Genomic DNA, 16,940 nt, shown 5'->3' on the forward strand with positions numbered 1-16,940 from the left:
GATCATCCCAGTCTATCTTTCCATCAACATACCCCAGTCTCTGTTGTAAAGTGGTGAATGAATCACAATAGACTTATAAATGCCAAGAAGGAACCTGGGCCCATAGTTAAAAGGATGAAAACATAGAGCCCCAAGAGAAGGAAAGCCCACCACACACAGAAGACAAATTCGAGCTCCCTGCTTAGTTTCCAAAGCCTCTGTCAGTCCTGTCAGGCTGAGACAACTCTGGGTCCCATTTTCAAAGCAAAATCACCTTCTGGACATTTCACTGGCTTGTTAAGACTGGATGGAATTTCGTTTTAGTCAAAGGAACACATTGTACCGACTGAGGCATTGTTCTTTGAATGTCATACTGGTCGAGGCTTTATCTATAAACTTTGGGCTACTGCTGTTAGAATTTGAAGTTGAAAGATGTGTGAAAATCTTTTGACAGAACATTTAGCATGCTGACTCCTTTTACCCTCTCTTGATGTGATTTTTGTCCAAACCTTTTTTAAAAACCTATTGCCTCTTCCAATTCAGTTTCTCTGAATTGAACTAGTGCCTCATGCTAATACACCAGCATTCTCAACAAACACATGTTACTGGAAGATCTTACCATAGATCAGCCATAGTCCATCTCAAATTTTTAAAGTCTGGATAATTTTTTTAAGGAGCAGCAAAAAGCGTGGAGGCCTTAAACAATTGTAAGACACGTCTGATGAGAAAAGGGAGCAACAATTTTTTTTAAAAAATCAAATAATTTTCCTTGGCAATCTTTTCCTTTAGCAGTTGTTTTGTATGCAATAACTAAGTCACATGGGGGTCCTTATAACCTTGATCTGAAACATCTAAGAGGTGAGGAGATTGGAGAGAGGAAATGACACCAAAGAGGAAAGGAACAAACATAAGAACTTTCAGCTTCGAGATTTTGTAATCCTAAACCAAAGCCGCTGTTCTGCACTTTCAATATTGTAAAACAAACAACCAAGTAAAAAAATAAATAAAATTCAGTGCCTAGGCTAGATCATGGCTGCCCTGAGTGATACTACAACCCTCCTCTGCAAAAAAAATTGCAACTGCAACTCCATTGCTTATACAACTGTTCTTAAAACTGTATGAGGATCAGAATGGGGGCATACACACACAGGAGGAGACAAAGAGAGAGACTAAATTGTGTGGAAACTTAGGTGCCTGTTAAAATGTGTAAATGTGTGAGTCTGGGGTTCTCTTGAGAAGTCTTTCCTTTATGAGTGTATTGTAAGCAAGGATTCATTTTCCTGAAGCTTAGTTCCACTTCCAATGTCTATAGTATGCAACATTTATTTTGCTCTGTGTTTTTCTTAAACAGTTTTTGCCATTTGAAGTTTTGAAAGCATTAAAATATTACTTTTAATATTAATATTACTTTTAAGTATATGTGGAATTTAAAGCAAGAATGGGTATCCTCACCTTGTTCCTGATCTTGGAAGTAAAGCTTTCAGCTTTACTGCATTGAGTGTGATGTCTGCCGTGAACTTTTCACCTGTGACCTTTATCATGTTGGGGCAATCTTGCTCTATTTCTCAATTGTTGAGAATTTTTGCATCTATATTCATATATATATATATATATATAAGTATATATATTTATGTATATATATATATATATATATATATATACTTTTATCATTAAAGGGTGTTTAATTTTGTCAAATATATTTTCTTCATATATTTCTTCATATATTTTCTTCATATATTTCTTCAAATATATTTTCTTCAAATATATTTTCTTTCATCATGCCATTTTAAACATTATTTGTTATTGTAGTATTTCATGTTAATTGATTTTTTAATTTTTTAAAAATTTTTGTACATATAGATGAACAGAATGCCTTTATTTATTTTTACATGGTGCTATTTTTACATTTGCCACTGAGCTATATAGCCCCAGCCCACATTAATTGATTTTTTTTGTGTTGAATCATCCTTGCCTCACAGATAAATCCTATGTGGCAATGTATATAGTCCCTTTAATATGCTTTTGAATTTAGTTTGTCAGAATTTTGTTGAGGATTTTTTCATCTATATTCATCAGGGATATTGGCTTCAAATTTCTATTTTTTGTAGTGTTTTTGTTTGGCTTTAACATCAAGGTAACACTGTTCTTACAAAATGAGTTTGGAAGTATCCCCTCTTCTTTGATTTTTAAAATAAGTTGAGAAGGATTAGACATTAATTTTCTTTAAATGTTTGCTAAAATTCACCAGTGTACTGGAAGTCCTAGCCCAAGCAGTTAGGAAAGAAGAAAAAATAAAAATGTATCTGAATTAGAAAGGAAACAGTAAAATTGTCCTTTTTGCAGATGACATTCTCTTATAGATAGAAAATCCTAATGACTCCACCAAAACAAAAAAAAAATTGTTAAAACTATTAAATTCAGTAAAGTTATAGGATACTAAATCAACATACAAAAATCAATTATGTTTATGTACACTAACAATGAACTGTTTGGAAAGAAGATAAGGAAAACCACCTTATTTATAATAGCACCAAAAAGGTTATTCTTAGGAATAAACTTAACTAAGGAGGTAAAAGACTTACATTAAATACCATAAATTATTGATGAAATTAAGAAAAATAAAAACAAATGGAAAGATAGCCCATGTTCATGAATTAGAAGACTTCATATTGTAAGAAAGTTCACACTATCCAAAGTAAGCTGCAGATTCAATGCCATTCCTATCAAAATCCCAATGGCATTTTTTACAGAAATAGAAGAGGGTGAAACAATTCATATGGAATCACAAAGGACCCCAAATAGCCAAATCAGTCTGAAGAAAGAAATTAATGCATCATACTTCCTGATTTCAAAACATATTACAAAACCAAATAACTTAAAAAATAATAGTACTAGACATATAGGCCAATGCAAGAGAATAGAGAGCCCCCAAATAAATCTATACCTCTATGGTCAATTAAAAACACCAAAAACATAGGCAAAAATAAAACTCAAAATAGACAAAAGAGACAAATCAAACTAAAGAGCTTCTGCACAGTAAAGAAAAACAATCAACAGAATGAAAAGGCAACCTATATAATAGCAGAAAATATTTTCCAAGCATATATCTAACACTAGGTTAATTTCCAAAAAGTCTAAGAATCTCCTACTACCTGATAGCAAAAACAAAACAAAAACAAAAACAAACTGATTTTAAAATGGGCTAAAAACATTAAATATACATTTCTCAAAGGAAGACATGCAGCTAACCAATAGGTATATGAAAATATTCTGAATGTTACTAATCATCATGAAAATGCAAATCAAAACTACAATAAGATGCTACCTCATATACATTAGAATAGCTACTGTTAAAAAAGAGGGGGTGCAGGGTGTGGTGGTACACATGTGTGATCACAGAGGCTCAGGAGGTTAAGGCAAGAGGATCACAAGTTCAAAGCTAGACTGAGCAAAAGCAAGGCACTAGGCAACTTAGTGAGACCCTGTCTCTAAATAAGAATACAAAAAGGGCTGGAAATGTGACTCAGTGGTTGAGTATCCCTGAGTTCAATCCCCAGTACCAAAAAAAAAAAAAAAAAGAGGGGGAAAGGTGTTAGTGAGGATTGTAAAATGGTGCATCCACTGTGGAAAACAGTATGGAGGTTTCTCAAAATATGAAAACAAGAATTATCATATGATCTAGCAATCCCATTCCTTGGATTTATCCAAAATAATTGAAATGAAGATCCCAAAGAGATATTAGCACTCCTATGTTCAGCACAGCACTATTCACAATAACCAAGATATAAAAACAACCTAAATTCCCATGGACTGATGAGTGGATAAAGAAAATGTAATATATACATACCATGGAATATTATCTATCCTTAAAAAAAGAAAATTCTACAATTTACCATATGTGTGAAATTTGAGGACATTACACTAAGTGAAATAATCCAGTCAAACAATGACAAATACTGCATAATCCCACTTACCTGAGACGTCTAAACTAGTCAAACTCATAAGATTAGAGGGCAATGATAACTGCCAGGGGCCGAGCGGGGAGGAGAAATGAGGAAATTACTAACCAATGGGCATAAAATTCCATTTACACAAGAGGGAAAATTCAGAGATCCACAGAACAATATTGTGCTTAGTTAACCATTTAAAAATTAGTTTAGGGCTGGGTTGTAACTCAGTGGTACAGCGCTTGCCTAGTACATGTGAGGCATTAGGTTGGATCCTTAGCACTGCATAAAAACAAATAAATAAATGAAAAGGTATTGTGTCCATTTACAACTAAAATTTTTTTTTAATTTTGTTTAGGGTGTAGATCTAATGTTAAATGTTCTCACCACAACAAAATAGAATTAAGGTGGAAAATGCTGTATTAAGGATCACATTCTATTTTAGGAAAGTGACTAGATATGGGTATGCTGTTTTCAGGGATTCTTTGGGGCTTGAGAGAAGGAATTATATTTCTCCTGTGGTCAGCACCCATACTAAGAATTGAAATGCTGGTAGCCAGATTGGTACAAGATTTTTGACCTTACCTAACTTCATCCTACAGTGACTTTCCTTATGTCCTGTGGTTAGTCAAGGCAGAGAGTGAATTTGCCACTCTTTTTGTACCTCCCGTGCAGAAAAACATTTAGTTAGCTCATGAATTATTTTTATAAGTGCAATTATTTTCTCATAACATGTGTATGGAACATCAATTGAAATCAAATTTACTACTAAATATGAATAACATAAGGTAAATTAGGGGTATCCACTCAATAGTCTGGAACTGGGCTCCCCGGTTTACAAATAAAGTTATGGTTATGGCACACAGGGGTGGTCTAGAGGCTCATGAAGAACTCCTTTACTTTGGGTATTATCCTGGCTGAAGCAGATATTGTTAGGAGAATGGTGACAGGTGCACCACCCAGGGTCCTGTATGTATGGCCTTGGAGGAAAATGGTCTTTTCTTCTCTTGACATCCTGTGTCCTCATAAGCCCAGTAGAACAGAATAGAGAGCCCAGAAATAAAACTAAACATAGATGGTCAATTAATTTTCACCAGGAGCATCAAAAGAACACAAAGGGGAAAGGCTAGTCTCTTTAATAAATGATGCTGGGAAAACTGGATTTCCACATGCAAAAGCACGAAATTGGATCTTTATCTCACACACACACACAAAAAAAAAAAAACCAACTCAAAATAGATAAAAGACCTAAATGTAAGATCTGAAACCATAAAACTCTTAGAAGGAAAAGCCTGACATTGGCTTTGGCAATGATTTCTTGGATGTCATACCAAAAGCTTATATAACCAAAGTAAGTTTAAAAATAGAATTACATCAAAAGCTTCTGTAGAGTAATGGAAACAATCAACAAAATGAAAAGGCAAATTCACAGAGTGGGAAAAAATATTTGCAAAAAACATCAAATACAGAGTTGATATCTATGATTTATGAAGAACTCATGCAACTCAATAGCCAGAAAACGGGTAACCCAATTTAAAAATAGGCAAAAGATTTAAATAGACATTTTTTCAAAGATGACATAAAAATGGCCAACAGATACATGAAAAGGTGCTCAACATCATTAATTATCAGGGAAATGAAAATCAAAACCATCATGACATCCTGCCTTACACCTTTGAGGATAGCGATTATCAGAAACACCAGAGATAACAAGTGTTGGTGAGAGTGTGGAGAAAAAAAAGAACCCTTGTACAGTATTAGTGGGAATGTAGCTTGGTGCAGCCATATGGAAAACACCATGGAGGTTCCTAAAGAAATTAAAAGCAGAACTTCCTTGTGGCACAGTAACCCCTTTTCTGGGTATACACTCAAAAGAAATGAAATCACCACATTGTAAAGACCCCTGAATTCCCATGTTAAATGCAGCATTAGTCACAGTAACCAAGATGGAGAAACAACCTAGTTGTCCATTAGTGGATGAATGGATGAAGAAACCGTAGTGTGTTAAACAGTGGAATATTACTCAGCTTCTTAAAAAGAAAGGAATCCTGCCATTGAGTGCAACACAGATGGAGCCAAAGGATATTATGCTAAGTGAAATAATCCAGACACAGAAAGAAAAATATTGCATAATCTCACTTTTATGTGGAATCTAGAGAATAAAACAGTATTTACCTGAATTGGGGGTGGAAGGAAGGAGAAAAATGGGAATATGCAGGTGAAAGTATACAAAATAGAAAATATGTAGGATAAACAAGTCAAGAGACACTAGGATTATAGTTAATAATACCATTTGGGGGATTTTTGCTAAATGAGTGATTTCTGCCCCTGCTGTTCTTGCCACAAAGAGGAAAAATAACTATAGAAGTGAGATGATGGATCTGTTCATTTATTCCACTGTAGCAACAACTTTACCATATGCATGTATCTTAAAGTATCATGTTGTATGCCTTAAATATACATAATGATATTTATTTTTAAAAAATATTATGTCTGGGATGCAGTACAGATTTAAGCACATGGAAATACACCTAGGCCAAGACCTCTCCTACAAATTTCAGACACGTTTGTGACCTGCCAATATGTTCAGTATTGTAATTATTGAAATTTTCATTAAAACTATGTTAATTATCATCCAAAGAAACTAGTTAAAAGAATAGTTCAAAGAAATAGCTTCATTAAAACAAAACAAGAACCTTATTGATTTGTGTCTATTTTTATCCAAAGCAGAAATTATTCTACTTTCAAGTAAGTGTGTGTGTATAAATATATATACGCACACACATTCAAGTAAGCATATATATGTATATATATATATATACACATATTATATATATATATATATATATGTTAATAAAGTACACACATGCACACATAGACAGACAAGCATGTGCAATCTTAACAGGAATATATACCTCTTACACATATGAAAATACCTAAGTAAACCCCACCATCATGCCCCCCTACAAGAGTGAGGGCCTAATTAAAATAATATATGTTCCATGCTTGTATAATTTTATCAAAATGGATTCTACTGACACATATAAGTAAGAAGAACCAATTTTTTAGAAGTAAAATAAAAACATGCCTATGGTAGGTGGAAAAAAAATATTTGGCTTATGCATAGCCAACTTAAAATATCAAGCCAAAAAATCAAGCCAAAAAAAAAAAGAGATGTGTTTTCTTGTAAAATGTGTACAAAACCAAATACACTCTATTTATACATTTATATAACAAAAACTCTTTAATTCCCAGTTCATATGTTTAGAATTTATAATGAATTTAATGTTCTCAGCATTACATATAAGATGAAATTCTGACTAGGTGAAATACTAGTGCAAACAAAAGAAATATTTATACATTAAAAACTAACAGCTTTTAAGTGTCACTTTCATTTTAGTAGTTGTCACACTCAAATAAATTTCTAATTATAAATATCCAAAGCAATGTTAAGCCTGCCAAGATTCTATCTGTTCTGAGTACCAAAATCAACAGTCTAAAGTGACTTCACATGCACCGTTATTGTGTACATGTGGAGGATTATAGCATAGTCAAGTTCAAATCCTGGTTCTACAACAAGGGGGCTTTGTATTGAGTAAGCTATTTAAAATTTCTGCATCTTCGTTTATTCATATGTAAAAATAATAGTAATAAATAAAATCAATGTTGGCAAAGAAACAAAGAATGGCCAATCCTCTATCCCTCTTCCTGAGGTATGAGCCAGCTGAGAGATAGTGAGGAGCTGGCAGATGGAAATCAAACTAGTTCCTTTATTATAAGAAAGGCTAGATTATAAAATCCTTTGTCCAAAAGAACTTCCTCATCTGTATCTCAGAATTAGGCATGCTTATCTTCCTAGTCTTGGTCAGTGCTAGAGGAAGCTTGGCCCCCAGTGTGGTGATGTCAGAGTAGAACTTTTTAAGAGATGGGGCCTAGGGAAAGGCCTAGGGTTAGTGGGGGACCTGCCCTAGAAAGGGAGTACTGGTCTCCTAGAGTGAGTCTTCCCAAAAGTAAGTCATTTAAAAGGCAGAGCCTGACCCCAGACTGTCAGTATTTCAAGGAATTTGGACCCTAGTCTATATCAAAGGTCATCTAGCAGTGCTTAGAGACCAGAGCTACATTTAACTTTTTACATCCTAAATTCTGATTTTCGTTATATTTGGCTATTAACCCTCAAACTTGGGCAGATTAGCAAGTGATATTATGCAAGTAAGCATTTTCCCACTTGTTTGGTATCATATTCCGTAAAATATATTTCTTCACTTACTATGTGGCTCATCCATGCATGTCTGGATGGACTTTTAATCATCTGCTTACCACCATGATCCAGGTTTTCACAGCTAACTCAGCATTCTGTGCTTCTTTAGGCAAATGAGTAGCTTGGCAGAATAGAGAGACTTTCTCATCACCAAACACAACTTTCTAACTCTTTGGAGAGTTCAGTGTTTATTTATATTTTCTCTTAATACCCGCCCCCATCAATCTAAGGGATGTTATATATTTCATGATATGACCCCAAGTTAAATGCCCATAAAATTATATTGGTTTTAAAACCAAAATTTTTCAAGACACAATTTTCCTCTACCACACACTAACGGATAGAAGGTCATGTCCCAGATTATCTAGGGACTCCATTTTTCTAGAAGTAAACTAAGGCAAAAATATTGTACCTTTTTCCAGAAAACATGTATTGCTCCATTTTGTCAGCCATGAGCTGATGAAGAAGCTGGAGGATGAGTTGTCTATCTCTTTTACCAGGTGTTTAGAGTAACAATCCTTGTGTGAAAGTTCCCCCTCCATAGCCTGGCAGCGTTTGCTGGCATCAATTTCTTCAACTACTGTATGCTTGAATAATTGATAGAGTCAAGTGAATGCAGGTTCCTTTTTTCACCAAGTTCCCCTTGAGTGCTTCAGCAACATGAGGCAATTTATCATGCTTTTTGTGCAACAGTGCATAGACTTTATAAAGAACAAATTTAGACTTTCTCTTCCTGTTCAAAAAAATAAGCAGTTCTCAGGTTCACGACACTAAAAGCCCTGATTGGGATAGTTGGACCAGCAATATTAGCTGGCCCAAGTAACTCAAGTCATAGACCCCCTGTTGCTTTTTTTCATCTTACTTCATTTTCTTTTGGAGAAAGACCCAATTACCAAGGTTTGCGGATTTTTCCACAGAGATTACATTCAGCTCTTTAGCAAGAAAAATGCCAGGGCAATTAGTGGCTCTGGGGAACCATTAGCCATTTGTGCACTCTTTCAGAAGAGCCCATTGTGGGATGGGCAGGCTCTGCACAGGGCTTCCTTTTAGAAAGTGAACGCTTCTTAACCATTTGGAACATGCTTGAAATGAAAATCAACAGTGACACCCTCACAAGGACACCTTTGTTATATATTCTAGATTAGAAGATATCATGGCAGCATACAGGAAGCCCATCTGTTCATCACTCTCTGTTCACCTCCAGCTTGTGAGGGATCATGTCTCCTCAGCATTCAAGAATGTTCTCTGATATACTTTCAGGAAACCTGCTGCCAAGATGAAGGAATATATATAACTGCAAGGAAGATAGTCATTTCCTAGGTGGCATTATAATAAGAAACCCATTTGGGGATAATAGCTCAATTGGAACTAATTTTCCATTATCCCTTGTGGTCAAGAAATAGCCTGTGTGAATTAATCAAATGTTCTGGTGCCTTGTATACTGTTATGGTTTGGATGTGAGGTGTCCCCCAAAAGCTCACCTTCGAGACAACGCAAGGAGGTTCAGAGGAGAAATGATTGGGTTTTGAGAGCCTTAACCCAATCAGTGAATTAATCCCCTGATAAGGATTAACTGAGTGGTAATTGAAGGCTGGTAGGGTATGGCTGGAGGAGGTGGAGCATTGGGGGCATACCTTTGGGGGTATATATTTGGTATCTGGAAAATAGAGTCTCTGCTCTCTGATCATCATGTGATCTGCTTTGCCACACTCTTCCGCCATGATGTTCTGCCTCACCTTGATCCCAGAATGGAGCAGGCCTTCTATGGACTAAGAGCTCTGAAACCTTGAGCCTTCAAGTAAACTTTTCTCCCCTAAAATTGTTCTGGTCAGATCCTTTAGTCACAGCAGTGAAAAGACTGACTAAAACATATTACTCTACTGTTCAGTGTTGGTGCTAACTCTGAGAGTGGATCAATTTGTAAAGAATTGAAATAATTATGAGGCCAAAAGGAATATTATTTAATCTTTCATTGACTAAGACAGCCTAGGAATCTTGCAGGTACTTCTCAGGATTGGGAGCAGCTGTTAGATTCTAGTGGCTATGCAAATCATGCAGGTTAAAAAAGGTGCTGGTTAATAGAATGCCAGAAAACAGAATTATTATAGCACTCAAGCATTAATGCAGAAGATACTAGTCATGCCATTCTGAAGAAAGCAACAGAGTCTGAACTATTTTAATGGCTTAAGTCAAACATACTAAAGTTTGGGAGACTTGCTTTCAAAGACAAAACAAAACAGTCCAGTAGAAGGATCGGGAGAAGAAAATGTATGTTTGATGAACATCATCAAAAAGAGAAAACTCATGCCAGAGCCATAACATTTTTGAAGTTTTTCATGCATTTGTGAGGATGTTTTGATCCTACGAGATAACTATGTAGATTTTCTAATCAGATAAATTAGGGCTCAAATCCCTCATGATAAGGAAAAGTTGACAAGAAACACATGGACAACCTGGACATTTTACAGTGTCCTGTAGCCTAAAGGAGACTTGGGCTACCCTTGCTAAATGGACCTAAATATTTTTCTGCAGGAACCCAAAATCCTGGCATTGTTAGTGAAGTTTTAAGATGTCTTTAAACATCCAGTTTCCTTAGATTGTGAAAAATAAATATTGTGTTTCAAAAAGTCTGTGTTTAGCCAGGCAAGGTGGCATATATCTGTAATCCCAGTGGCTTGGGAGGCTGAGGCAGGAGGATCGCAAGTTCAAAGCCAGCCTCAGCAATTTAGTGAGATCCTAAGCAACTCAGCAAGACCCTGTCTCTAAATAAAATATCAAAAACCAGCAGGGTATATGGCTTAGTAGTTGAGTGCCCCTGGGTTCAATCCCTGTATTTACAACTTTCAGCAAAATACCTTTTGCATAAGATATAGTTAGAAATTATTTTATCTATCTTCCCATATTCTTCACTTAAAATTTTATTGAACAAGCCATATACTTTGAAAATAGGGAACCATGGATTGTCATTCATATTTTCCTCTGGTTTTAGTTTCTGAGTGTTAATTCTACCTCAGCTCTTTTCATTTCAGTTTAAAACTCAGAGTTCCCAGGAATGGAAATTTTAAGATAGTCTACCCTGAGGACAGAAAGACCTTGAGCAAAGGTGTCTTCATTAATGTCACCATTCTACAAACACCCTGCTGTGGTGAAGTTGTCCTATTAGGCCCAATAACCTTTCTGAGCTTGGGTCATTTCTTGATTTCTATTAATTTTAGCTCTACTGTGACCTACGTTATTCTTCAGGTAATCCCCATTTTTTATATATATAAGAAAGTATTGTCTTGCAGATAAAAATGTATTTACTAGCTGGGTGTGGATTACACACCTGTAATCCCAGCAATAGCTGAGGCAAGATGATCACAAATTCCAGCCCAGCCTCAGCAACTTAGTGAGACCCTATCTCAAAAAATAAAAAGGACTGAGGATGTGGCTCAGTGGTAGTGCACTTGCTAGCATACAAGAAACCCTATGTTTGATGTCCAGTATCATCAAAAACAAAAAGTATTTACTATGTAAAAAAAAAACATTTAAAATACTGAAACTAATTTAGAAGTGTTTCTCCAAAGTATAGTTTAGATTCAAAGATCTTCTGCACTGCCCCAAATAAAGTGAATCTTGCTTGTGGAAATCACATGCTTTCAAAATACACAGGTCATTTTCCTTAGGCAATGCCTTGGAGAGCATGTTGGGTTCTCAGTGCTGAAATTTTTAAAAATATTTTAAAATCACCAATTTCACTTCATTTAAATTATTTATTTAAATCATCTCAAGTATTTTTAATCTGTTGTCTGGTCATTACCAAGTTGTTTCTGTTAAATGTCACCTAAATATGAATCCATCTTTAATCAGATTGGTGACCTTGGGTAACTATAGTATTAACTTCCATGAACTATATTTTAGAGTGTATTGTCTAAGTATTGCAACTCATTTACTTATTTATTCATTTTCCCATTTTAATGCCTACTTTGTGCAGGAAACTGTTTTAGATGCTATGATATGGTAACTGACCAAAGAGTCTTTCCTCAGAAAGCTTAAAGACTATTCATTATAAATTTAAAAACTACAAAAATATGAAAAGCAACAAATACTCTAGGTAAGATCTAGCTCTCAGGGAAGAAACAGTTTTATAGGTCAAGAAGAATTTGAGAGGGTTTGCTTTGCAGAGAATGGTGTGTTTGGCTTGAGTATTAAAAAAAATATTTAAGAGTGGAATTTTAGGGACAATCCTAGTAAACACCCCAGGCAAAAGAGAAAACGGAGAAATCCAAAAACTTGGGGTTATGTGTGGTTCAACCCCAGTGAAGTGGAGAGTCTAAAGGGGAGGTTGGAAAAGTAAGTGGGGGCTGGGTTGTGGAGCTTTTGAACTCCTAAAATACCTGGATATTTTTCAATGCCCAAGGGACAGCAGCAAAACGTTTTGAGTCTAACAGTCTAATCAGTCCCTTGGAATCTGGATTAGCATGATGGTGAACTCCAAGCAGGGAGCAGTTAGGGTTTGCTAGGAGGGGGAAGGAAGGTTGAAGTAGGAAAGTGTCATTAGTGCCTGTCTATGCACAGATACTGCACAGGTAGAGATGGGAAGCTTGGTGACACTTGGGATGTGTGGCAAAAGAGAGGAATCGAGTGTGACTCGAAGTTTTGGACTACCCACTGTAAGATAGCGTGGAACACTGAAGCAGTTTCCCCAGGAAGTCTTTCTACTTTCCATGCTTCTTGTCTCCGTTTCCTCCAGCTCTGCCCTGTAGGTCCATGTGCCTGTTTTTAAAAAGAAAAGGAGGGTCCATGTTTGTCTTCTTCATTAAGTTGCAGTAAGGCAACAGTAATGTGGCAACCCCTCTTGCTAGCTTCAGAAATTGTTTGTCCCTTATAGTCACAGAGCTCCAACATGGTGTAGCATTTAAGTTACATACCTTGGAAACAATAACCAGCCATGATGTATAGACCCACCTGCCTTGTAACCCCAACATGATCCTTTGCCCAGTGCAGTAACTGATTTCCTTATAGCCTTTCAAACACAGTAAGTCATCCCCTTGAGAGGCCTTACCTGACCACCTTTTCTAAAGAAGTTTCTACCCTTTATTTCTCTCTGAGCTCTTAGTGTCTTTCCTACTTAGTACTTACTACAACTTGCAATTATTTTATTTTCATGCTTAGTCTTTCATTTGATTGTTTTTCTGATATCACATGAGCTCTATGAAAAGATAAACCACGTCTCTTTTCTTGATCACTGTATCTCTAGTTCCAAGAACAGTGCCTAGTACTCCATAGGAGATGCTAATGAATGGATGAGTGAATGAATGAAGAAACACCCTCTTCAGAAAGCTCTAATCTAAATATACAGTCATATGCCCCTAAATAATTCAATTAAATATAAAAAGAAGCAACAATAACTACTAATCTTCTTTAATTTTCAAAGTAACATATTTCTATAAAAAAAATCATGTTTCCAGCAGTGATGTTTGGGAAATAGAATGTAAATATTCTTTTGAGTTTCTTAATTTCCGTAAAAGCTCTGTGGTGCCACATCAAGTTACAGTGTTTTTCGGCTCTCAAAAAAAATTAACTAGAATGGCGAGTAGAATAGAAAGTATCAGCGTGTATTGCACAAGTTCAGAATAGTTTCAAGAAACTTTTCTGTAGGAGTAGGGGCAGATCACAAGTCAATGTACTTTTCACAGTGATTCAAAGTCAATACACACCCTGGTACTTTCCATGTTATCCTAATCCCTTATCTGGCTACTGTCATAGCTCTTCAAAGCCAGCCTTGAATTGCCGTTCTGCAGTGTTAGAATTCCTAATGGTCTATTTGCAATAGAAGCCTCCCCAAAAATGTACCCGAAAATCCAATTTCTTAATATTTTCTCATATATCAATCTATCTTAGCCTCTCAGAATGCATGGACTTACCCTAAAGTACATTCCCAGAGTCCTCTCTGCTGCAGAGGCTGGGCTGCTTTCAAGTTTACCAGGAAGACACACATACACACACACACACACACACACACACACACACACATACACACACACACACACACACACACACACACACACACACACATACACACACATGTGCCCCCAAGGGCTCAGAGTGGAACAGTGATGAGGTTTGTTGCTGTCTACCTCCAGATGGATTTTAAATAATGGTTTGACCAACAATGGAAATATTTGCTAAAATAAAATGCTAACTTTTTGTTGTTTGTTTTTTCCCCTCTCTCTCTCTCTCTTCAAGCTGCCTGCCTTGTGCTCGGCTGTATGATTTTCCCTGATGGCTGGGATTCAGATGAAGTAAAGCGGATGTGTGGAGACAAAACAGACAAGTACACTCTTGGGGCTTGTTCAGTCCGCTGGGCATACATCCTGGCTATTATTGGAATTTTGGATGCGCTGATCCTCTCGTTTCTAGCATTTGTGCTTGGTAACCGACAAGACAGCTTGATGGCAGAGGAACTGAAGGCAGAAAACAAAGGTAAGATGGCGTTAGGGAGCTCTCACTGTATGCACACACACAAAAAAAAATATGGTACTCTCATTCTTTCCCATAAAGTTACTAGTGCTTCCCTCTGGTTCTCATTTGCTGTTCTGTTAATACTGTCTAATTACCAGACTTTCCCTCAGACTTAACTATAGAAATTTGCACAAGCACTTAACTTTCTGAGGCATCTCTCTGTGGCTGCCTAAGTCTGTTATTATTTAAATGCATTTTTCCAGTTTCTTGTTCTCTTGTTCTCTGAGTTCAGGTTTGCCATCAGTTAATGACTAAGATGAAACATTGTGGGGGAGTCCATTTAGTTGAATGGGAAGTGTTTCGGTGTGTTCAGTTATTTTCCAGGGTGCAATGAATGTCTGGGAAATCTCTGAAGTCATCACAATCACTTTATTTGAATTCAAACTCATCATCTCAGAGACAAGCAGTGACAAATAGTTGCAGTTAGAGTTTACAGTAGTTAAGTTAGCTGGATTTTAAACTTGTTATCTGGATAATCAAATGTCCTCAGATATCTTTTCAAAAGGAATTGCCCATTGAAACACAAAGAAACTAGCACAAGAGCAAGACTGGTGAGTAAATGCATAAATATGTTACAGTGGGTGAATAAGAGGTAGCAAGTCATTATTCAAGATGACTCTTGATTTTCCAGTTTTTAGAACAGAATTTTTATGTCAAGGTTTTGTTACAGACTTAAGTCCATGTGCCTGTTTTCTTTATGTTATCTCTAAACTTTAAAACTTTGAACTTATATCAGCACCTTCAACTGAGTGGCTCCTTCTACTAGCATTTTTCCTAACTGGAAACTAAATCCATCCTTGAATTGTGAAATTTTGTTTATTTTTCAAGAAGTTGCTAATTTCAAAAATCGCTTTAACAGGTCACCAATGTAAGCCAATATTAATTTCTACATAAATGTCACATGTAATGATGGCGTGGCAGGCTTCATATTCAGACCATCACTGTTTTATGCTTGTAAAGTGTGAAGAGGTAAAATGGAGCAGTTCAGGAGAACAGCAGCATCCACAAACCTGGGGTACAGACAGAACGTGTGTGAGTTTACTTAGTCCTATCAAAAATATTCCAAACACAAAAGCAACTTCTTCACAGGGGAGTCATTCTACAACTTCCTATAAACAAAACTACCTCCCTCTCAGAGTTGCCCTTTGTATATTAAAAAAAAAGACAATATGAAGATAATCATTACACTTTAATTTATGTTATGCATTTAGCACATTCACACGCACTCACTAATGTGGTTTTCTTGTTGTCTTTGTGGCTTGTTGAATGTATACAGTTCTCTGTCTAGTTTACTTCAGATTTAATGGCAAGGAGACCTCAAACTTACAACAAATCACGTTTCCTGACACAATGAATTAAATAAAAGACCATCATGTTCTGCAAATACTTGGTTTCCATTGCCACCCAGTAATGGACCAGAGTGCATTTGTTCCCTAAGTTCAAAGTTATATTGAGAACCTTTAATGACCTAGATATCCTTGGCCACAAATACAAGAAAATTCAGAAAAAGAGGGAGAAATAACAAAAGCAGGAACATTTTTACTTGGTCATTAAGAATTCCAATTCATGCTTCAGAAAGGAGCAGCCAGGATTATAGAATACATACTCTACAGTTTTCAAAATGGGTCTGTTCTCCTGGTTGATTCAGTTAAATATTGATGTCTGATCCCATCTGAATCTTCATTAAGGAAACTATCATTAGGAGGGAACATGTGGGTAAATGTTTGGTTGGGAAAGAAAAAAGAGACTGATGTAAGATTTAGGGATTATCACTGTATGATTTTTCTATTTTCTCCATCTCCTCCATTTTGCATATTTCTTCCAGTGTGTTCTGAAGGTCTAAAATCAGTAGCAGTTCATCCACATTAGATCAAATAGAACCAATAAAGCAACAGAGAGCATCAGGCCATGCTGATGAAACATTTTCAATGACACTGCCTTTTCATTTCTCAATCCACAGTCCTTAATGTAAGACTCTTACATTATGTAAGATGTAAGATGCAAATAGCTCTCTTATGAAGGCATGTCAGGCCCTCATGCTATACGGTCTGTATAAAATCAGACCAAGATTTCTAAGCCTCACACAAAATCTAATCAAACCTGCCTGTTTCTAAGAAATGGTACAAGGTCTACAGTTGCTTTACAAAGCAGACTTTATTGTTTATCATTTAAACATTTGTTCAATGTTGAAACTTCCAAAGTCAGCTTGTTTGACAAAAGACCAATCAATGATCCAATCAGTGATTTTTTTT

General features: G+C 36.1%; 1 protein-coding gene across 1 annotated transcript in view; it reads left to right on the forward strand.

Moving 5' to 3' along the window:
- Nucleotides 1–16,940, forward strand: part of LHFPL3 (LHFPL tetraspan subfamily member 3) — a 549,011-nt gene that overhangs the window by 365,083 nt on the left and 166,988 nt on the right. The window contains exon 2 of the mRNA XM_081286047.1: nucleotides 14,413–14,649. Coding sequence (XP_081142173.1) covers nucleotides 14,413–14,649 — 237 coding nt within the window. The remainder of the gene's footprint in view (nucleotides 1–14,412; nucleotides 14,650–16,940) is intronic.

This window comes from Spermophilus citellus (genome assembly GCF_964194105.1).
Source record: "Spermophilus citellus genome assembly, chromosome: 3".
Lineage (NCBI taxonomy): Eukaryota > Metazoa > Chordata > Mammalia > Rodentia > Sciuridae > Spermophilus > Spermophilus citellus.